We start from the raw sequence: 23672 nt of genomic DNA on the forward strand, positions 1-23672 counted from the left end.
ATCAAATTTTTTGTTGTAATGAAAGACAAATTTCGACAAAAAAAAATTACAATACATATATTACTTTCTCTTTTGAAAAATGGGAGGGTTAAACGCCAGTTTTGTCATATAGTTTGTTCGCCATGTTTGCTTGCTAATCGTAGAATTTGAATTTGCTATATGCTTTCTTCGATAATTTTGACCCGAACGAATTATCCGCTGTTAGCTTGTATAGTTTTGTATCAACGACTGGCAAATTTATACTACTTCTGTGCATTAAAAAATTAGGTAGCAAAAGGGTTTTTTTTTCCTATAAATGCAGTATATTGGAAAAAACAGCAGGTATCAATTTTTGAAATCCAGAAAAAAGTATTAAGCTAATGATTTTAACTTTCACCGTGTTGTACTTTCGAAACCCTTTTTTAAGGCTTCTACAAGCATCCTGAACGCCATAGCAGTCTACTGCATCTTTTACACGAAGAGGTCGGTGATATTGTCTACATAAGAAATACAAGTGCCAGCGAAGGAATGAAGCAATGCTTTGAGCTGACTATCGATGAAATTAGAAAGAATAATAAATACCTTATAATTCTGTATCCTGTACAGGAATTGCCATATCCCGAAAGTGGTAAGTCTAATTAAGGTATTTTATTCCTTTTCCATAAATGTTTATAACTAAAATTTAATTTTATGCATAGAGTCGAAAATATTATGCCCCAATTGGAAACGTTTCTCCACTGCTTTTATGAACACCTCAGAAGTGTTGGACTACATGCGTTTGTTGTTTAGCAAAAAGGATACATCACCGGTACAAAATGAAGGTTGGGTATTTCAGGCGACACGCAGCATGGAACAGTCATTGGTTGGTAGAAAAAAAATAATTATAATTTTTTTGAAACTAAGAGTTCGTACTGTGTTAACTATGCAAATACATACTTACATTCCCCTTTCAGAATAACAAAAAACTGGAGACTGCCAAAGAGCGTGCTGGCATTTTGAATCCGAAAGTCACTAGCTGGCTAAAAGGTCCTTGGAGTTTAACTGCAAATGTTGTAGCGCTCGATTATTTTAGCAATACGAATATCATCGATGTCGCCATTTATGCTAACATGCATAAAGCTTTCAATATGGCTAATAAGAACTTTGTGAATTTTGAAATTTTAAGTAATTAGCGTAAGCAATAATTTTTTAGTTTAGTAATTGTGTAAATTAAAATGAATATACTCGTACGTATACATATGGCGCGCATTGTTGCTACAAACAATGACATAACTTACATAATCCATAATGTTGAGAAATATCCAATTAAAAAAAAAACATTGCTTTAGTTGCTAATGCCAAATTCAGACTAGGCATTTAAATGACAAAATTTACGAAAAATTTAACTACCAATAAAAAATTACATGTAATGCCGAATTTTCACCAGGCATTGAAATGACAAAAAATGTATGTCATTTAAAAAAATGCCATGTGGAAATGAACTTAATGACTATTTTTTTTAATGTAATGACACGATTATTTTTAATGCCCGACTTTGTCGTTTGTCATTTTTTGCCCTTTAATGCCTAGTGGAAGTCCAGCAAAATGGCACTCGGTTTTTCAATGCCCAAATGTATCATTAACATTGTGTGTCACTTTATGCCCAGTGAACATCCGGTATAAGTATATAATAAAGGGTGTATTTTTAAGAGGTAAAGAAATTTAAATTTAAATAAAAAAGAGAGTATATATTTTGAACTACAAATTTACTTTATCGAAAAAGTAGTTGTATGCCATTAGTGTTTGAATAAAATTCGGGGCATATGGGCGTCGTGGCTAATCCTTAACAAAACGATACGTAAGCTGAATGCTCTTTTCTGCATATTGGTACTGGCTTCACTTGGCATTTCCAATTGGCGACAGAAGAGAGACGACTGGCGTGCCAGCGCCAAACAAGAAGTCCGTTCAAAAAAAACTGCAAACAATACTAACTACGGCACGTCGCTTACATCTTCGGACGTTTCTTAAAATTGCTGAACTTATTTAACAATCGAATACATTTCCTAGAGTATTGTTTTTTTTTTTTTGTAAATACATATACGAGTATTAAAGACATTTTTAATAATACATACTAAATTTACTTACAAAAGCTGTTTATTGATATTTATAATTTCTCATTTAGTTCTTACCCAGATTTAACATTTTTTATATTCTCATTTACAACATTAGCAATACAAAGCAAATCAGGTTTACTAAAGTGTAGGCTGTCGTTGCATATGTATAAGTAAATATGGTTCCAAGCATTCATATGTGTTTTACATTAGACCGGGTCGATGCCCAGCTTCTTATCTTACAGTTACCCGAATATAAAAATGAATCGCTGCCCGTTATTTAGTCGTACAAAAGCTCGAAAACGGCTTGATTAATTTGAAAACTTTTTTTTTTTGGTTCGTTATATGCGAATGATTTAAAAAAAAAGTAGAGCTGCCACATGATTAAAATAATAAAATAATAAAATGATAAGTTAATTTTTCCAATATGGGCATCAAATGAAGCTTAGGAGAGCTTAGTGTTGAAAAATAAACTTTAGGAGGCTTGTCACCTGTTTGATAATTTTACTTCAATTAAAGTTATAAGATAAATGAAATATTGCAGTACGGGTTTCAAACTAAAGAGGTTTAAGAAATCATAATTTTGAAGATATTTTTGAACATGGTTGCCAGTGTTTGAAAAATGTAATTTATTAAAATTTGTGAGGATAATGAAATGCTGTTATATGAGTGTCAAAGTAAATTGGTTTGAGAAAGCTTAATTTGGAAAATATTTTTGAATAGGGTTGCCACTTGTTTGAAAATTTTCATTCACTAAAATGGATAAGATCAATGAATTGCTGCAATTTGGGTATTAAAGGAAAGGTATTTGAAAACTTTTTGGTTAAGAAATATTTTTCAAGGGGTCACCTATATAAAAAGTCGAAATTTAAAATATTGAAATTAAATTAAGTATTGCAAAGATGGCTACCAAACTAAAAGTGTTTGAGGAAACTTTAGTTGCGATCCCGTACGAGTCCGGACTAGTCAGAAATAGTCAGAATCAGTCAGATTTTACTGGAAATCGATCCCGTACTCGGTTCTCTGACTATTGAGAGGACAAAAAAGAGAGTAAATACGGTTCTCTCTCTGTCAGAAGTTACCAGTTTTAGTCCGAGAATTTTTTGCTGGTAAATTCTGGTAAATGTGTCAAACGATCAGCTGTAGTGTGTTTGGCAGCCAAATTGTAAACAAAAGAAAAGTGCACTCTGCTAATTCATGTTGAAAAGTATTTAATTACTTGTTTAAGTGGATTCTAATGAATTTGAAAATATATTTGGTTATTTACATGTGTGACCTGAGTGTGTTTACATACAAAATAAGCAAAATTTTCCACCCAAAATTTGGAGGTTATGTTGAAGTTGACAGAATTTACCATTTTTTACTAGAAAGCGATCCCGTACTTTTCAATGTTACTCTCGCTCTGAGCGAATTTTTATTTTTTGACAGTTTTACTAGTCCGAGTCCGAGGAATACGGGATTGCACCTTTTATTAGAAGGCACTTCAAAAAATTTGAATGAAGAAAGAATTTACAACGTTTAATCAAACGAAGTGTTCAAAAATACGTTGCTCAAAAAAAAAATTTCAAAAGGGTTGCTACTGACTTCCCATGACAGTGTTTACTGAGCGTCGTGAATAGAATTTTTGCATATATATATAACACAAAGTGTTAAATAAATAAATGCATAAATTGCATAAAAGTAATTTTGTCATGACCCAGCTTAATGTACAGTGTATGTCTTCACATATATACATACATACATAAATATAGTATTTGTATTTATAAACAGCGTGTTTTAAATAATCTCACATTAATTAAATAAGTATTTTTCTGAAAGCCGGCCATATAAAAGGCGGTTACTTTAAGAAAATTTACATTTTAATCAGTTTTATTAACATGAGTAAAACAACAATGAAATTCATATGGATTGTCGCTTTCGTTTTACTTGCGCTGGCCACACTAGCAGCGGCGCAAGATGTACAATGTCCTGGAAGGCCACGTAAAAGCCCTTTGACTTTTGATAGAAAATATATTTTTAATAAATAAAAATTATTATTTACCCTTAATTTAGCAACCCAACTATGTCTGAAGCCAAAGAATGTTGGTACATCCGGTCGTGGCTGTCAGCCCAGACAAATGTGGCACTTCAATGAAAGGGCGCAAAGATGTGAGCGTCTGAATTATCTCGGCTGTGGAGGGAATGAGAATCGTTTCTGCACCTTGGAGGGCTGCCGGAATTCTTGCATTTGATGGAGGAAGTCTATACAAAATTTACTTATGTATATGTACATTTACATTTTATGGGAAAAATATGTTACAAAATTCTTTATTATGCACTTATGCACTTTATTTATTGTTTACTACTTTTTTATAAAAATAGGCGTCAAACAAATCCAAATTTAAACCTTGTATAAAAATTTAACAAAAAGTACCATTTCGGATATTAAAAAAAAAAATAGGTCTGCGGTGTTTTATCCTATTGAATTTTAGTAGAGTTTGAATAAAATGTCATTTAGAAAAGTTGCTTATTGTGTCAAGGTACCACAAAATTTCAGTATAAAAGACAACTTACATTTCATAGCATATATTTATGCTACATAAATTTGTTTAATTGCTTTTATAGGTGGCAATTCCTTTTAAAACATTTTCAAATCAATCACCCCTATTGCGAGTGTCGACTGGTAGTAGATAAACGACTATTATTCGATTATCGCTTTTCCATGGTATTGTGAACGTCGTTGTCTCATTCAATGAGTTAGTGTGAATAACTTATAGGCGTTTATCATTCAACAAACAAACAGTTGAAGAAGGACGAGCGATTAAAATCTAGTCACAGTTGCTTATTGAACGAAAAATCGACATTCACAATACTATGGAAAAGCGATAATCGAATAATAGTCGTTTATCTACTACTAGTCGACACTCGCAATAGGGGTGAATATCTCGCTTTTCTATCCAGGTTATTTCCATCTACATAGTACTGCCAATGAACTGTTGGTCAGAGGATTGAAAGTGTTTTTTTTTTTTGCTCAAAATATTTTTATACTCTACAGAAGCAAAAGGAGATAATCGAAAGCTTTTACGTTATGGTTTTCGGTGTTGTAGGGTGTTGACTGTTTATTAGATAACACCGCCCTACAAAAACATAATCTCAAATGGCAGACCAGCATAGTTATATCTTTTCTATTTTGAATCGCTGAAATAACTCATATTTTGTTTTAATATTTTAACTCTGATCATCGTTTATTGCAAAATGTTCAATGAAAGCTGCCAAATTTGTGCTATTGCAGTTATTAGTCTAAGCACCTTTGATTCAGTTAGCTTTTAAAATTTATCTTCCCTTTAAACCAGGGACCGTAACGGTTATGATCTTTATAATGAAAATCATAATTTTATTGTTAAAATTGAGTTTATATTTTTCCGATTAAAAATAATCGCTAAATTTTGATTTTTATTGAAAAAATATATAATAATCGTTATTTTTGGATTTTTAGTTTTTTCGGTCATCCCATAACCATTATTTTCAATATATTATTATTTTTTATATCACAAAGAATTTGAAATGCTCATAAAAAAGCAGACTGATTATAACGGTTAAAAATAAGCGAAAAAATAAAAATAAAATTTTAACTATTATTTTTAATTTAAAAAAAAATTTTAAAAACAACGATTTTCCAATTATCTAAAACTAAATATGTTGGTATTTAATAGGTATTTTCGGTCCCTGCTTTCAACACTAATTTTGTTCTCAAAAAATCTATTTGAAGGGCAGATAAATTTTAAAAGCTACTTGAGAACGCAGCCTTAAGTCCAACAACAGGTTTATATACTACATACATATAAAAAGTCTTTAAATCATCTTTCCAAAATATAATTGAAAGTTAAAATCGCATAAAAAATAGTCGAGTAATACCTAGATGAGCACATCAAGAGTACAAGTGGCGATCGTAATCAGCGATAGCGAATGTTGGAATCCGGCTGCTGGTCTATCGCTCTTTAGATTTTTATTTTTTTTTTAGGGCGGTATAATTTAAATTATCTTTTTTATCTCTTTAAAAAGCAATGCACTTTTCTTCTATAGAAATAACGCCTCGATTACTTTGTACTTTTTCGATTGGTTTTATCCCTTTGTTCCCTTTAGCCAGGCTACACTGTAAAGTGCATATACATATATTCGACATGTTTACGCTTATAGCTAAATGTAAATGCAATATTCAATACATCATATGTTTATTTTATACGCCATGAGCTCAAAACGCAAATTCCCGCCAGTGTGATTCATCACAATAAGTAATCAATGCTGCTGTAGCTGAATACAAGTTTGTGCCTGGCTTAAATGTTTGCATGCTAAAAGTAAAAAAAAAAAAATGTATGTATGTATGATTAATACAGACAAACGTAAATACATACATACCGAAGTGCATATTTTGCCTTATATGCGTCTTCTCTAATGCCTTATTGGTGTTGCAGTAAATATTCGGCAATGCGATATACGCATTTGGCAAGTTGCAATAAGTTGAGACGGGTGAACAGAGGCAAAGTGCGCTGCAAAGTGTTTCATGCTATATGTATATGCGTTTTAAGCTTTTTCGAAAATGAAGGTGAATATTCTTTGATTGTAGTTGTAGAATGAAAAAAACGGGCAATCTTTCGGAGAGCTGTACAGGACTAGTGAAACAATAAAAGAGAAGATTATTCAAATCAATAATTTTATAATGATAATTAACGATTTTACAACTTACATACCTTCTCGTTAAGTACAAGACGTAAGTTTATCTAATGGCTACTCTCTTTTTAGCTGTTTACGCAGCAATCTTCAGCTAAGTTGGTGGTTTAGTCATCTTCTCCTTCATTTGTCAACCCCAGTCATAGTCCCAGAACGCGCGCGGTTTCCCTTGAAGGAATTCAGATTTCATATAGGTCTGATTTGAAGAGAAGTTGCGATAGTGTTTTACTGACCGTTGCCGCATGCTGATCAGATTTTTTTTGTAGGAATAAAACTTTATGTGCATTATGTTTCCGTTACTGATGATGATTGTGGTTGCAACCGGACCACTATAAAGGCTCTTACTATTATTTGTGTTGTTGTAACAACACGTTGCCTCCAAATCGAGCGTCGCCAGATCTCTTTCTATCCAAAAATGTGCTGTGCTGCGCAAAGTATTTATACTCCACATGTCTGAAGACATGGAACTTGGCTAATATACCAGGCAATTGCAGCGGTGTTGCAAGTTTCATCAGTGCTGTCTATGGACACCTACTTGTCAACTACAATGAAAATAATTAAGCAAACTTACATGGTCCTACTATGTACATTAGACTGCATCACTCCCCATACAAAAAAAATCGGTACTATTTTTCCATTGGAACTATAAAATCTATTATATTTTAAGACGTCCACCAAAATATTTCGGAAAAATATTAAGATTTAAGTGAGCTGGACCGATTTGAAAATACCTCCAAAAATTGAGTTTTTTATGAGTAAAAATAGTTTCTTAAAAATTTTTTTTTGAAAAAATCGCCTCAAATGACAAAACGGTTTAAGGTTAAAAAATTTGCGTAAAAATATTTTTAAAAATTTTTAAAAAAATTTGAACGCAATCGTGATAATGAGATTTTTGATGCTGTTTTTAACTTTTTTCAAAGATTGTTATAAAAAAAACTTGAATAACTGAGCCTAAACTCTCCCGATTTAGACTTGTGAGATATCATTGGAAAGGTATTTTCTCATCCTTTTTATTTCTTTGCTAATAAAATCATTCAAACGATGGAAGAGAAAGGTAGGATGAACGAACGTAATTTAAAGTGGAATTAAGATGTGTTGGTATTCGAAAAAACAAGATGGGACACGAATGGCGTTTTTTTGGCCAGAAATAAACACAGTGTGAAAATACCTTTCTACTGAGATCCCATAATTCTAAATCAGAACATTTTTGGCCCAGTTATTCAAGTTTTTCGTAAACCAATCTTTGAAAAATGTAAAAAAACAGCATCAAAAATTTCATTCTTACGATTCCGTTGAAAAGATTTTTAAATATTTGTATGCAGATTTTTTAAGCTTAATCTAATTTGTCATCTGAGGGGACTTTTTTCAAAAAGTTCTTTAAGATACTATTTTTATTCATAAAAAGCTTCATTTTTGGAGGTATTTTCAAATCGGTCCAACTCGCTTTAATCTTAATATTTTTCCGAAAAATTTTGGTGGACGTCTTAAAATATAATCAATTTTGTAATCCCGGCGGAAAAACCGCAACTTTTTTTGGTGATGCACATATATTCTATGCTCGTATATCCGCAACAAACCGTTCGTGTCGGCCAAAACGTGCCGCGATTATACCCAATCGACGACAATCATTTCATCTACACCTCCTTCATCTGCTCACCGTCAACCGGTATATCGTTAAAGCTCCAGTGGGTATAATTATAGACAAACTCTTATCCAACTTCATTCTGGTCAACATCGTATACTTCGAATTTGGACAACATCAAAAATCAGGCAATCATCGAGACTCATTTTCTCGGCCGCCTTAGACTCAATCAAATGATAACCACATCAAGTCATGACTTAGCTCCCTTGAGCAGGGGTCTAAATACTGTGGGGGTCTACATACATATGTACATTAGACCGTACCACCTTCCAAGCAAACAAAAAAGTTCGCCCTGAGTTGTTAAGTATTTTTGCAAGGCCATTTCGAAAAATTGATTTTCACTAGATCCACGTGTTGCCCTTTTACATTTTTTGGTGACACCAAGAAGAATTCATAAGGTGGTAGCGGTAGTACAAAAACAAAAAACTTACTTCAATTATGCCTGTTCATGTAGTCAAAATTTTTCAAAAGTTATCAAAAAATATCTAGTTTTGGTGTTCATGTATCCAAAAAACTTGCAAAGTATGGGAAATTGAAAGAGCAAAATGACAGTTCTCTAGAAGAAGTTGCAAATTTTTACTGGACACATTTTTGCCAGTAAAAACTTGCAAACGAGAAAACAGCTGATCGCATGTTGCTGGGTGCAATTGAAACGAATAAGGAAATTATTTATGGCGTTCTACAAGTTCAAATTGACAAAAAATAAGACTGTTTATTAGGAAATTGCTACGAATAAACCACAAATTTATAAGCTTTTCATGAAACTTTCAAATTTTTACTGGTTTATGTTCACGTACTTTTTGGATACTTTTCTCTATGACAACAAATTCTCAGAAATTAGGTGAGTTGATGGAAAGTTACTAGATAATTTTTACATGAACAACAAACCTATTTTGTTTTTGCTTTCGGTAAACAAATGTTAAATTTCAGCTATTCTTCGCTCAAGGAAGGGTAAGTGGAAAATACCAAAACATGGTAGATGAGATCAATGAACTTTGGAACCAACAAAATTTCTAAAAAAAATTCTAAATTGCCTTGCAAAAATACTTTAGGACTCGAGAGGTGCAAAGCGAACTTTTTTTCTGGTACGGTCTAATGTACATACATAGTATAGAACATTAAAAATTCACGAATTCATATTTTTTATCTCCGATTATATGCAGCTAAATACATTAGAACCGCCGAATATAAGCACATTTAATTATTGGAAACTATGCGCGCACTACGACCTACGCCATGCAATCAACTATGTACTACCACCCCGCCCCCTTTCCAACTATGTACAAACTTTAATTATTATTTAATTTCATTTTAAAGCTGACAACCTTCATTGAGCTGTTTCCGTATATGGCAGCAAAAAGCCAATGCATTTTCAGAACGACACAATAAGCGTTTGTTTGTGTGAGTTTGTGTGCAACAAGAGCAAGTCAATTATTTATTTATTTATGCGACAATTTTTATCTACTTTACCAGCATCCAAACGACCGCGTAACTGGCGCTGACGCATCGCGTTCTTCAAAGAAAACCCACACACACTGGCAGCCCAGCCAGCCAAGCCAAGTCTCAAAAGCCAACAAGTTTGCGTAAGCATCATCAACAACCGAGTGGCACGAAGCTTGAGTGGCTGCGTTTGGTTCTCCTTTAAGTTGTTTTTTTTTTTTTTTTTTAGATGCTGTGACATACAATATGCGCGCTATAGAATTGCAATGCGAATAGAGATTGGATTTTATGTGTGGGCGGTCCGTAGAGCGCTGTGCCAGCCACCGAGTACTTGCACATACATATATTTACGTATGTAGGTACTTATACATGATTAGATATTTATGTAAGTAGCTGAAATGATATGCCTTCTAAGCGCCTTCTTCCATCAACATTGCGGAAATGAAAGACTACAGTATTTTGTTTTTATTTAATTGTTATGGTTTTATATTTATTTTAAGAATAAGTAATTAATTACATAAATATATTTTTATTCGGCCAGTTGCAGCGTAGCTATTTCTTTGTTTTTTTTTTTGGGGGGGCATATACATAAACTACAACTGGCCGAATGACCGCATATTAACGTTTTTATTATTTACAACGCGGGTTAGTCTACAGTTTAATAAATAGTGTTTATAGATGATTAAGGAAAAAACACACGCATCACATTTGTAAAAGGTTTTCGGCAGACCGGGCACTTCGAGACCGAGGACGCGCACTTGGCGCAAGCCACTACATGACCACAGGGTAAAAACGCCGTGTTGTATTCATCAGCATAGCAAATCTTGCAGAGCTTCTCCTCGGCGATTGTTGCCTGTGTGGAATTCGTCTTATCATTTGCTGCCGTTGTTGCGGTTGTTGTACACGGCACCGCCGGTGATTGAGCTGCTGCTGCTGCTGCGGCAAGCGTTGCCTCCGTTGCTGGACAATGTTCATCTGATTCTGGTGCTGCATCTGCGGTTTTACCATTATTCATTTTGAACTTGGCCGCAACGCTGTCAATAAAACTTTGGCCCTTCAGCAGATTCAAGTAACGACATTTAGGTAACCAGAGCGCATGCTGTTCCCATGGTTCATCGTCATCATCCCAATCCTTGAGGCCACAACCACAGCTAAAGCATTTGACACGATCACCAATACCGGTGTAAAAGAAGCCAGCATCGGCCAGCTGCTTTGGCCGCTGTTTCATGTTGCGTGGCCATTCGGCGAACGAACGTAAACGTGCCGCTTCGATAGCGTACTCAGGATACTCTGGTCGATATAATTGCAATTCGTTGCCACATCTACTGCTGCTGCTGCTGTTGTTGCTGACGTTGGAGTTGTTATGCGTCGCATGGCCACTCGCTATGCTATCATATTGGTAAGTAACGCCAACGGGTGCTGTCGTCGTCAGACCCTCCTCAGCGCCAGCCCCTACTGATGGCTCAGCAGCCTCATTTTCCAATTCGAGTCCCTCATTGCCACAAACATCATAACTAATGGGTGGTAAGACGCGATTCAGTGTTTCACAATTGAGCGGGACATTGTTGGTTGTGCGACGTCTCAGCAATGGGCAATTGGGTGAAAAACGTAAATGCTCATTAACGGGCTGATCTTCGCGCTCCCAACGACCGATTTCAACTTCACAGAAATAACATTTCACCTTATCATCTTCGCCCGTATAGAATAGACCAGTTTGCGCTAATTCCTTCTTATTCAGCCACTCCAATGGCCAGTTTTCAAATGTCTTTAAGCGTTCGTCTTCACGTTGATATTTTTCATCCATAGTAAATTGTTCCGGTTTCCATTGGTGATGGAACATTTCATTCGTTTTATTATCCGTTACGTCGTAGCTGTTTGTGTAGAAAAATGTTGGACAAAAGTACGACCTCAAACAGTGATGGTTCGGGTTGTTAGCTTTGTAGGTGGAAGGTTTCTCGGTTATGGTTTCAGACATTTTGCTGATATTCTCGTTTACTTTGATTACGGGAGAAAAGTCTACTACTGAGTGTTGGTAATAGTGTATACGAGCTGCGGCTATTGCTGCTGTTGCGGGTACAAGTCTGAAAGAACAATGAAAATAATAAAGGTATGGTTAATAAATTTATAGATAAGTTTAAAAGTAGATAAAAATTGTTGACAAGAAATTATAAAATTACTAGATAAGGAGAATTGTTGCTTCTACTTTACAGAACGCTATTGACCAAGTGCTCATATGCTTGCCCTGTTGAAATATTTGCATTGCAACAAGTGCGTATATACTCGTATTATGTAGTCTACGACGGAGTTTTTGAGTAGGGCATAGACCTCGAAGGTGTAGTAGGTATACTTATTGTAAATTGTCTGACCACCCTCATAAATAATTGATATTGTTCGCCAATGAGAACGAGAGTGAAGTTGGTAACAGATAACGCAAAGCTCGACGTTTTTGAAAGATAAGATAGTGGTTGGCGCCTTCAATCCGCATTACTCACACACCCATTCACAAGAAAAATAATGTCTTTCTAAAATTTCGCTTTAATAATTCTTTATCACGATAAAAAATTCGACACTCAGTGAAATTTTGTGCAACATATTTGCTACAAGGTTTGCATTCATCCAAAAAGTTAAACTTAAATACAAAACAAACAAAATAAAAGTAAGAATATTTAAACATGTCTTAGTTTCAATGATAAAGTTTCAGGTTATTTTGCACATTAACAAATTAGTTAATTGAAATTTTTGATTTAAATATTTTTAATTTAATTAATTTAAATTTTTAATGTAATTAATGAAATTTTTGATTTAATTATTTTTAATTCAATTATTAACATGTTTGATTTAATTATTTTTAATTTAATTTACACATTTTTTATTTAGTTATATATTTAATTAATTTATTTATTTTATTAATTTCTTTTTTATTTAATTTTTATATTTGTTATTAATTTTTGTTTATTTTTTTATTCATTTTTTTTATTTACTTAATTTTTTTATTTATTTAATATTTTTTTATATTATTTCTTGAATATTGTTTTTTATATATTATTATTCTATTTCTTACCCACTTTGTGTTTTTTTTTTTAATTTGTTTTTCTTTTTAGCTTTATTTTTTATATCTAATTTAAATTTTTTGTTACATTTTATTTCTTATTTTCTAATAAATCTTCAGTAAGTTTTATTTATTTTTATTACATATTAATTTTTTACATTTATACTTGTTCATGTATTAATTGCAATTATTTTATTTCTTACACTCTTACTAAAATTTTATTAAATTTGTATACTTAATTATTTTTCTTAGTTTTTGTACTTCTTTTCTCGTGTTATTTACGTTGTATTATGCTTCGGTGTTCCTATATTTTCGCTTTGCTCTTTATACTATTTGCGACAATAAAAAACTAAAATTTACATTCTATACGTTCCGTTGCCTCCTAAGTCTCGCGCACAACTGGGCCTGCGAATGCGTTTTCTGAAAGCATTCGGTTGTCGCATATTAATGAACAGTTAATAAAAACTTAGAAAATTAAATACATATCTCTCAAAAGATTGTGTACACTGGAAAAAAAGATCAGAAAAATTACAAAATTAAAAGAACTTACAAATTTAATACAAAAAATTTATATAATACAAATTATCGGAATTAACACTAACTTGTGAAAAAATTGTTTAAGACTTTAAAATTATAAACAAAACTCCAAAAAAATATAAAAAAATGTAAATTAAAAAAAAAAAATATTAAAAAATTAAAAAAATGTATTTAAAAAATTGTAAATTATTAAATTTTAAAAATTCTATTTTTTAATGAAAAAAAAAAATCAATTATATAAAAAATAGACAAAGCCATCGACGAATAAAAAATATATTTGTATGTATGAGAAACCAGAAAATTAAACGAAATAAATACCTTCGATAATCATTTTTTCTTACTCAAAATTAATTTGAAAGTTTTGCGACTTTCTTAACACGTTCAAAGCCATTTGCCAGAGGTTAATTATTCGAAACTGACGTTTTTTTTTTCAAGTGTAAAAACTGAAATTTATCGAAAAAGGGTTGAAGATTTTGCATGCTCCCTCCCGTTTTCCACTCGCTAGAACATTGCTTAGCAAAATTTGTCGGATAAATAGTACATAATTGGATTGAAAGGGGGAGAAAACTGGGCAGCTCATACCAAAATGAAAAAACTATATTTAAAAAAGATTTATTGATAGCTTAAGCAATTCCTAAGCTAATTTAAGAATTTTTTGTTTCTATAAAATTCAAATTTTTCAGTTACGGTATTTTACATTGGTGAAGACGATGTGTACATATGTACATATTTGAAATATGTACATATGTATGTATGTTTATACATGCACCCAAAACGAAGCAAGTCAAAATAAAATTTTTTTCTTTTTCAAGCGGTATCGATTGCCACTTTGTAGAAACGCTTTTTGCTCGCCTTCCAGTTAAGAGCTTATTGGTTTATTGATATTATTATTTATGACTACTAAACTACATACATATGTATTTTCGTTCGTAGAAAAAAACCACTTCACCCCCAAAGCCACAACTCACTTCCTCTTTCCATAGAAATATTCATGCTATGCACTATTTAGTTTTTATACAAATAATTTGTATCTAATTAACGCTTGAAAATAATACATTTGTGCAGCTAGTACACAATTGCAAAATTATGTAATATTTTTTGCATGCAATATTTTTTCACTTTAAAATTGTTTGCCTAGTATGTACCTTCAACACGAACGACGACGATTATACGTAGTATGTATACATGAAAGTTGACGAAGTCACCATTCAACAATAAATGCTTTACACGAAGGCAGTGACTAGCGGCGCCATTTTTATTTTCACTTCCTTTCTTATTTTACACTTTTGGCAAGTTAAGAGAGAATAATCGGTATATATTTACTATACAATTTATTTTCTGCGTGTTAACTTCCGATAGCTGTAACTATGACTGATGTATCCTGACGATGGCTGCTTGATGACTGAATCCTGGAAATGATGAGCCAAGCTAAGGACGAACAACGCAAAATGAGCGAGTAAAAATGCTGCGGCGCAGGACACTATTGCCACGCTGCATGAGTGTACGTACGACGGTAGGTAGTGATGATTAGGGGTGGAATCTCAAGCATGCAGCACCCTTAGCGCCAGACAGCTGCCCGTTATGTACACATACACATGCTCGTTGCTCTCAGCCAGCCAAGGTGTTAGCAGCAGCAGCAGCTGCAGCTGCAAGAAACTTCCTGCATGTGGGAAGGGGGCTAAAGTGTATGGCCTCCGGCGGCAGTGCTAGCGGCAGCGATGACGACCACCGCGAAGTTTCACGCAATTTTGTTAAGCTTCAGCATTAGCGCGTCGACGACAAAACGCTACGGGCGTTTTCCGAACGAGTACTACGTCAACGATGATGAGATGACGAACGTGCTCAGAGCAACCGAAGCTAAGAAGTTACTGTGGCTAAGAACAGTGCACGCTGGAGCATTCGGACACTGCATTGGAGTATGCAACACAAGTGCAGAGTACCTACACGTCGTGTAAGCGTAAGCCGGAAAATTACTCATAAGCGAGCAACGACCGACGACCAACCGAGATATAGGGTAGACCATAAACCAAAGCCAGCCGTCAAGTCGCTACGACCGCGACCGTAAGTAAGTACACATATTTTTTTTGCTAATGGAGAATTCGCAAATCTCTATTTACGCTAAGGGTTGTTGACGCTGCTGGGAAGAAAGTGTATGCTTTTTACGAGTCATAAATCACACGCTGAGTGCCATTGGAACGTAGTGTATGCATTCAGCTGCGCAGGACATTTCCAGCACAGTAATGGCGGCCAGCCAACGACCAGCAACATAAATGTCATCGACAACAACGACGCAAACCCGGCAAGGACGACGACCAGGAGGATGTGAATGCAACCGCAAAAACATGCAACAACATAATGACCATCTTAGAGAGCCCTGAACGGTGGGGTTTTTTAATGTATATACACAATAATCAATGAACCCTACGATGAACGACCTCGGCGGCGAAAAACGGCGATGGCTACGCCACCGACCAGCTAGTTGTAGACGAGCTCGCTGAACGGCGCAAAAGATTGTACGAATAGACTTTTTATTAAATGTTGCAACGTAGTTAGTAGCAATATTGTGGTATTACTTCGGTAGAGGGGAAAGGGGTATTGTCAGACGAAAAGCGCATAATAACATGCTGCCTTGGCTTTCACTCTGCGGTGTGGAGGTGGTTGTTTAAATTGCGATTTTCTTTTTTTTTCAAGCCAGCCATTGTATGCAAGAAAAAATTCACTATATGGCGTTGAAGTGAAATGTGGCAACATAGCAAACTTATGTATATATATGCACGGTATGAAAATTGGTTGCGTATTGGGCGAGTTGCAGGAAAGAAGAGGCGTACAATAGCGTTTGTAAAGTAAAGAAAATAATATTTTCGGTTGTGGTAAATACATATGAAATAAGAGAAAATTTTTGGGAAAATATGGCAATGAAAAATTTTCGGAAAGCATTATGTAACAAGTCGAAATTGTTTACGGGTTAATCTCAAATATGATTTCTATAAAAACAGAAAAATTTTCACCTTGCGGCCACAAAATTCTGTACGTACAGACTTGTCAACAATTAAAAGTAGAAGACAATTAAGTAATAAAATAGTTATTCAGCTTTCTATTTATATTTTAACGATCCTAGTTGTAAATTGCTTACTTGATGAACTTTAGTATGGTTGACTTTAACTAGGGCTTAACGTGCAGTGATGATATCTAGAGACTGCAGAAAAATTAAAAGATTATTTTAAAATTTAATAGGTTTGTTTTTTTTTTTTGCTAGCCCATGAGTGCCTGACAGTGTCCATTTTGTTGGTTCTCGTACTTTTGAGAGCCACTTTGAAAGAGTAATTTTTGTTTTTCACTAGCCCGAGATCACCCGAACAATTTTTCCGGGCGAGTTTGTGAAAACTGTCAAACTGCCAGAAGAAGAGGAAGAATTATAAAAATTCAAATTTTAACCAATAAATATTGCTGTTTTTCTTTGATTGATAAGTGAAGAAACCCAACGTTATTGCGTTCGTTGGCCACGTTTAGTTTCGGCTTGGGTTTTCAACGTTCTCGTGGTTCGGGGCAGTATATTCACTTTAGTGAGAGCATTTGCCCGAAAATGTAAAAAACAAACCTTATGATTCACCCCCTTTTTGCGTACTCCTTGAGAAATCTCTGAGCTTCGTAAGAAATGTAGTGAACTAACTACCTTGCCGGGCTTTAAGGCCAAATTAGATTCTGCTCATTAAAAAAAATAATAATTGCAAGCCATATTTGACTGCCGAAAATTGATTTTCTGCAATTTAAATTGAAAAGGATTGCCGACAAAGACAAAATTTCGAAACCAACAAAAACAACGCATACCTACTCATCTGAACGTCCGTTCAATCCATTCCTTCCAACTGACTTACAACAGCCAGTCGCCAAAAGTCAGGCAAGCAGCATATTGTATTTTCTCGAAGCAGGCGATTGTATGTGAATTGGATTGGATTGGGTTTCATGTAGGTATCCAACAAACAACATTGCAATTGCAGCAGCAACTACGAGAAATTGCTGTTAGCAAGCAAAAAAGCAGCAACAACTACAAAACCAAAGCCAAGCCAATGGAGTCAAGCCAGTCGTTGGGCAATACTAGGAACTCGGCACTCGGCGGCACCAGTTACCAGCAAACAATCAACCTATGTAGTAGCGCGAACCAGCCAGTAAAAGGCAACCAACCAACCGTACCGACAACGATGACGGCAACAGGGACGTACGCGGCGAATGCCACACCACCAACAACTTGGGGGCATTTGCAGCAGACTGTGAGAAAGTTTCAATGGAATGCAGTCAAACAGCAATTTGAGTGCAACATAAAAACAACGCAAGCGGCAACAACAACAACAACAATGCAAGCGACAGCAAAACAATTGAAGTGGCAGCAAAACCAAAAGCAACACCAGCAACAACAACATCAACAAATGCTACTCATACTTGACTAAACGAATTGCTGCAACCAGAGGCAACCGACTCGCTGGCGCAACGCTTGAACGAGTGCGCTTGCATACGCCAGAAAGAGTTGGCAACAACGAACGGGGCAACCAGCCATGCAATGCAAGAAGAACCATCAATGGAAACATGAAAAAGTCGAGTTGATGATTTTGTGTGGAGTGCATGCACACACACATACGTGCACTACCACCCAACAATAGCGCTAGATGGTTTTTTTTACATCCCGTGACGAAAAAAGTGTAAAAAACGTGCATACATACATACATACATACATACATACATACCTAGAAATAATAATTCAACTCATCACAAGCAGACGGCAACAATGCATGGGTCGCCAACATCTGTATGTACACATGTACATACATATATGTATGTATATGCTGTGGCGATTCTAGATTTGTCTGGGAGGGTGGGGGAGAAGGCTAGCTAGCGCACACGGTGCAAATTAGGGATGTTAATTTTTCAGCTTTTTCAGATCCCGGGATTTTTGGGACGCCGTTATCACAATTCCGGGATCCCGGGATTAGTCCCTGGATTTGTCCCGGGATTTAGATATTCATTATTTTTAAACAACTTAATAGAAAAAATTCCTTCGATCTCTCCTACCATAACTACTACTTTTACTACTACTTTTTTATTTAAAGTGGCGTTTTTAGGATTTATATTAAAGCACTTTGTAATTTCAAAGATATGATTAATTCCAAAAATTATCTAAAAAATTCAATGCAATGTAGAATAAAAATATGGGTACCAAATGCAATAGGGGTATTCCATGAGTAAGTGAAACTTTGTGTCCAATTGTAGAGTAGCTTATTGAACATGGAATGCTTGATGAATCAATGCTCAATACCTGAAATTAACGTTTTTTCGAAAAAAAATTTAGTTATATTATTTTATTACACTGTAAATACACTCAAAACTTCAACATTAGAAAAGTAGTTGAATACGACAACATATTTTAATATAGAAGGCTCTGCAAAATCAAGTATTCACAAAGTTATTATTTTTTTGAAGGGGGGAATAAATGTCTCGATCTTTCTGCGCCCCGAAGAAGCAATATTGCATTGAAGAAAAATAGGCATTTAAATTATATAATAGGATAAAATCACTACGGTTTAGCATGTCCAACCCGTGACTAAAAAGTTTTAAACTTCGTATTGCTTAGTTACTACTTTAGGGAGTTTTCTATAATTTCATAACTAGAGTGTGTTTATACTAAGCAGCCCTATTTCATTTCTTTTATTATATTATAAGTACCTACTTAAGAGATTTTGAAACGTTTTATCGTGTCCCGCCCGTGACAATCATTTATAATTTTTTTCTAATGATGCCTAACAATAAAAAAATAAGTTTAACGTTTCAAACCTATGTTTAATGCCACAAAACTCTGAAGTACAGGTTGACTAAACACCATAATACTGTTGGTGGGCTAAGCGATGTAGTAAAAAATTTCGCGTGGCCAGCTCGAAAAGTCAAGATAAGCATTACTATCTTAGAGACGCCAGAGAATTCTATGATGATGGTTGCTTAACAACAATTAAAAGTCAATATTAACAATTACCTGAAAAGTTCCAACCAAGAAAATCTAGAAGTTCGCGAAACTTATAAATTCAATCCAATAAATAGCCTTTAAGTGACAAAGATATACATATGTATCTGCTTACAAGTATTCTAATGCAGATAACTTTTCGGATTAGACATCGATACACAAGATCTTTTCTGACGTTCTATGGTTTTAAGGAATAGCTAAATTTGAGCATGATTTGTCCATGAAATCAGTTTCCAAAAATAACTCAACTCGAGCCACTCTTAAGCCGGTTACTCAATGTCTGGTCAACACTAACAGCAGGTTAGACATCTCTATCGACGTGATAACAGTAGTCGATATACATGTTTAGCCTGTAGTTAGTATTAGTCAGACATACATAGCTATTCTAAACAAACTTGAAAATCATTAAGGCACATTCGAAATTTCGTTGCAATCAAATGCACCGTGCAGAAGTGCATTAGGAAAATGCATATAAAATTTCATGCGTTTGCAAATAATCCTTTCTTCCATGCATTTTAATACATCAATCTGGCGACTTCTAGCTTTCGTTTGGTATAACTATTGCCCCTAAAATAGATCCTGGGGTCAGCAGTATATCGTGCGTCTTACAATGACTCCACTGTCATAAAAGTAGGTCAATTGATCTTGTATTTGACCTCTAACATTTATCATACCTAATCTCTTTGATATGGATCTCACTAGAAGCTTCCTTTCATGAAGAAAATCGTACGTGTCCCACCCGTGACAAAAGTTGTCCCACCCGTGACAGGAGAATTTTGAATTTTTTAATAATAAACAAATAATTCTTATTATGGTTTGTGCTTTGTTGGGATTGCTGGTTCTTTTCTGTATAGTAAAACATCTAATCCAGATAGAAATGTTAAGTAAATTCGCAGACTTTCCTTAAAATATATGTTCTCCAAAAAGCAGTGTCTTTTCTTTGTCCTACCCGTGACGGAAGAAACAGCTCAGAATTTTCCAATATAAAATCAAGTTGGAATATTTTTCGTATTTGGTAATAACTCGTATATTAGTGAACTAGGTGTAGCTTTATCAAAATGTAGAATTGCTTAGTACTTTATACTTAAATTAAAAAAGAAAAACTATTTTTGCTGTACAAATGTCCCACCCGTGACGATGGAATACCCCAATAGGAAATTTCTTTAGAATTTAAAAAATTTTAATTTTTTGAATTCACAAGGACGAATAGGTAGATCTTAAGCTGATAAAGTTAGAAAAATGAAATTCGAGGATGTTATCGAGTTTATAGAAGTCCTTAACATATAATTTTTTCAAAAACAAATATTGCGAAATTTCAAAGAAAAAATTTTAAAAGGGCATTTTCAATACTTACCAGTCCTTATGCACCAAAAAATTGAATCTGATTAAATTTTACAGAATTTCCTTTTTAATTTGATACCCATACTTCTTCTCTAAGCACGTTTCGCTGAATTTTTTAAATCATTTTTGGATTACTGACGTTAGAGTGAAAAACTAAAAACGCAATTTTACTATATTTGGCCCATGGTTTCGCGAATATATTGATATTTGTGTTTAAAATTTGCTATCGCGCAGTGTAATATGTATAATGAGCTAGACATTTATAAAAAAATATTAATTATAAAATATTACTGGTCAAGAAAATGGGTTTCTATTATTGCCATCAGTGCAAATTACAAATCCCGAAAAACCCTGGATTACTTGCCCAGAATCCCGGGATTTCCGGGATCTTAAAAATGCCGGGATCCCGGGTCCCGGGATCCTAGTGTAAATGCACAAGTAAAGTGAAGCAACGAGTTATCATATGCACTAGTAGAATGATTGCGAAAAATTTGGCTGGACAAAAAATAAAATAAAATGAACTATTTTCTTGGAGCTCCAAAAATTGTACGCAGTTGCAAGGCGACAAGCGCGACGAGAGGGGCATGCGGCTTAATGGAAGCTGTGGATTCGCGGAACGAGGGCGGGGTGCCATAGAGGAGTGCAAGTATTGAAAATTTACGGGTTGATGTTGTAAGAATTGTTCGTTGCTCGTTGTAGTGGATTTTTGTTTGTGTTTGCGAAATCGCGCTTTGTCAGCGCGAGTATGAGCTGCTTAATAGAGTAATGATGATGATGATGTTGATGGGGATGGGTCCAAAGGTACAAATCATTGCTTGGCTCAAGCTGCAGGCAGCTCGTCGTAGACTGCAGAAACGATCCAAATGTAAAACGAGCAAAGCGCCAATGTTGTTGGTGTTACCGTTAATATTAATATTGTTCGGTTGTTAGTGCGCGGCCGCTGGTGCAATGGTAGAGCGAGTACATATATACATACATATGTATACAATAAAGCGAATGCAGTTACAATGTTGCTATTGTACAAATGTACAAACAAACAGCATTAATAATGCAATCGGTTTTTTTTGCTTGGTTTTTTTACGCTCTCATCAAATACATACACATGTAAAAGGCCAGTTGAAATAAAAAAAGCTTAAGCTTTGCTAAACAATAAAAAGTAAAACAGACTACTACCCTGAGTGTAAACAGCTGCACAGCAAACCACAAACAGCTTTAAGATAGAGAAAAATATGTTTTGTAATCGCGTTTATTGTTTTTATATGAATAATAAATTTTATTTATAAGCGCTCGGGTAAGCATTGAGAGAAAGAGTTTGCATTAAATATTGTTTTATATAAAAACCCACCGATTTCCTTGGAAACAGTGATCTTTTTTACTTCAGTTCCGGTTAGCGAGTTTAATCGCCTTCCGACGAAACACAGCGTATATGTGTTCAATACAGACTTTTTTATGAAATAAATGTTTGTCACTACTTGAGAACAGCCGCGGTTAAACCCCTGGAAACACAATAAAAGCGACATGTAGGGGGTCAGTAAAAAATATACAAGGAACGAAAGACATGCTAACCTCACTTTTCAATATTTTTCTCAAAATACCTATTAAATAATTGACAACGTTATATATACCAATAATTTCCATAAAAATATATTTTTTCCAAGTAAAAACTTACATTAAATACTAACAGCTGCTGCAGCAATCCAAATTCAATTCGTTTTAATTGTCAATTGAGTAAATATTCGCTTGTACACTTTCCCACGAATGTTCACGAACAGTTCATACGAATATATTTCGTTTCAAGTATTTTTTTTTACTATGTATTCTTGCTCAGTGCAAATTAGTAAAAATAACAAAGAAAAACTACTTAAAATAACTTTATGCAACACAGATTTTTATTATTTATTAGATAACAATTTTAAATTGCTTTTTCTCTTCGTCTAATATTTTTCACAAACTATGTATGTAAATATTTTCCACGTTTTTCTTTGCTGCCTTTATGTTGTAGCTAGATGATGATAGTACGTGCGTGTTGGCACCAACAGACTGAATGCACTAGTGATTCGACGAGCGCGCAGACACCGGAGACGAAGCCAAAACCGACCATGGCATGGAGACTACCGCTGTGCGGAAACCGAATTGAAGAGACCAAAAATAAAATGTCTGCATTGGAAAAATATAGTAGCATAGCAATGCAAGGCAACCGGAGTAGCAAGCAGCAGCATAGGGGTGGCAGTGCTGCCAGATGAGAGTGAGAAAAAATACAGCAGCGATGTGGAGAGAGAGGGTGTTTTGTTTGTGAACATGTGATGGGAAAAGAAGTCAAACGGGCAGGCAGGCAGGCTGGATGGCTAGAAGGCAGGTAGGTAGGTGGGTTGGAATTAAATATATTTAAGAAGAATTTTCCAGTAATCTAGCATGTCTTTCTGCACTACAGAATTAAAGGAGATTTCTAAAAGCTATGGAGGAGAGAAAGAAAGAATATAAAATTGATTCCAAATGAGAAAATGTATTGGAAATTTGCTGAGATAGGGCGGCAGATACATATAAATCTGGGTCGTTGCGGTTACTTAGACCCGAATGTCGGTAGAGCGAAGGTTTATGTTTGACGTGTGACCACTGTAATTCGATCGCCAGCTCGATTATTGAAAACCATACCAACTTTTGGTACAAACACTTCCTGAAATCGATCCTATCGAAGGCCATTCAAGAAACGCGAAATAGGCATTTGGCTAACAATGCACTGCTTTTCGACCCACTACCCCAGCCATGGCGTAGAATAACACGAAACAAAATGCTGGTTCTTAATCGATAACCCGACGAAGGCTCCCAAATGCTCAATGACTACCATAAGTACAGGATTCAACAAGTCTTAGTCGATCTTAC

The 23672-nt window shown here is 34.7% G+C and overlaps 4 protein-coding genes and 1 long non-coding RNA gene across 11 annotated transcripts; 4 read left to right on the plus strand and 1 right to left on the minus strand.

The window, feature by feature from the left end:
• Window positions 1-406: 406 nt before the first annotated feature.
• Window positions 407-1716, plus strand: LOC118751141 (the record flags this gene model as incomplete). Its single annotated transcript, XM_036485905.1, is given in 3 exon segments — window positions 407-607; window positions 678-841; window positions 933-1716. Coding segments are annotated over 3 exon segments (584 nt in total), but the record flags the coding sequence as incomplete, so codon positions are not given.
• Window positions 1717-3941: 2225 nt separating this feature from the next.
• On the plus strand, window positions 3942-4643 carry LOC118751142 (kunitz-type serine protease inhibitor homolog alpha-dendrotoxin-like). The gene is made up of 2 exons (XM_036485906.1): window positions 3942-4049; window positions 4122-4643. The coding sequence occupies exons 1-2, from the start codon at window positions 3947-3949 to the stop codon at window positions 4298-4300; spliced, it is 282 nt and encodes a 93-aa protein (XP_036341799.1). The 5' UTR covers window positions 3942-3946; the 3' UTR covers window positions 4301-4643.
• A 3679-nt stretch (window positions 4644-8322) lies between these two features.
• On the plus strand, window positions 8323-10333 carry LOC118751147. 5 transcript variants are annotated; one of them, XR_004994490.1, is made up of 4 exons: window positions 8323-8645; window positions 9582-9819; window positions 9892-10001; window positions 10088-10333. It is a non-coding gene; the product is annotated as an uncharacterized LOC118751147 (long non-coding RNA). The 5 variants fall into 5 exon arrangements; XR_004994489.1 differs by having other exon boundaries at window positions 9582-9668; window positions 9736-9819; window positions 9892-10333; XR_004994486.1 differs by having other exon boundaries at window positions 9892-10333.
• A 102-nt stretch (window positions 10334-10435) lies between these two features.
• On the minus strand, window positions 10436-22637 carry LOC118751144 (death-associated inhibitor of apoptosis 1-like). 3 transcript variants are annotated; one of them, XM_036485910.1, is made up of 2 exons: window positions 22462-22637; window positions 10436-11939 (listed from the first exon to the last, which is right to left on the minus strand). In XM_036485910.1, exon 2 carries the CDS (start codon window positions 11831-11833, stop codon window positions 10541-10543), a length of 1293 nt encoding a protein of 430 aa, XP_036341803.1. In that variant the 5' UTR covers window positions 11834-11939; window positions 22462-22637; the 3' UTR covers window positions 10436-10540. The 3 variants fall into 3 exon arrangements, with proteins under 3 accessions (XP_036341803.1, XP_036341804.1, XP_036341802.1); XM_036485911.1 differs by lacking the exon at window positions 22462-22637 and adding an exon at window positions 14768-14845; XM_036485909.1 differs by lacking the exon at window positions 22462-22637 and adding an exon at window positions 14590-14833.
• On the plus strand, window positions 14944-18168 carry LOC118751146. The gene is made up of 2 exons (XM_036485913.1): window positions 14944-15509; window positions 15568-18168. The coding sequence occupies exon 2, from the start codon at window positions 17512-17514 to the stop codon at window positions 17887-17889; it is 378 nt and encodes a 125-aa protein (XP_036341806.1). The 5' UTR covers window positions 14944-15509; window positions 15568-17511; the 3' UTR covers window positions 17890-18168.
• Window positions 22638-23672: the final 1035 nt, after the last annotated feature.

The sequence above is a fragment of the Rhagoletis pomonella genome, unplaced genomic scaffold (genome assembly GCF_013731165.1).
Source record: "Rhagoletis pomonella isolate Grant_MI unplaced genomic scaffold, Rhpom_1.0 Rhpom_scaffold_00561, whole genome shotgun sequence".
NCBI classification, from domain to species: domain Eukaryota; kingdom Metazoa; phylum Arthropoda; class Insecta; order Diptera; family Tephritidae; genus Rhagoletis; species Rhagoletis pomonella.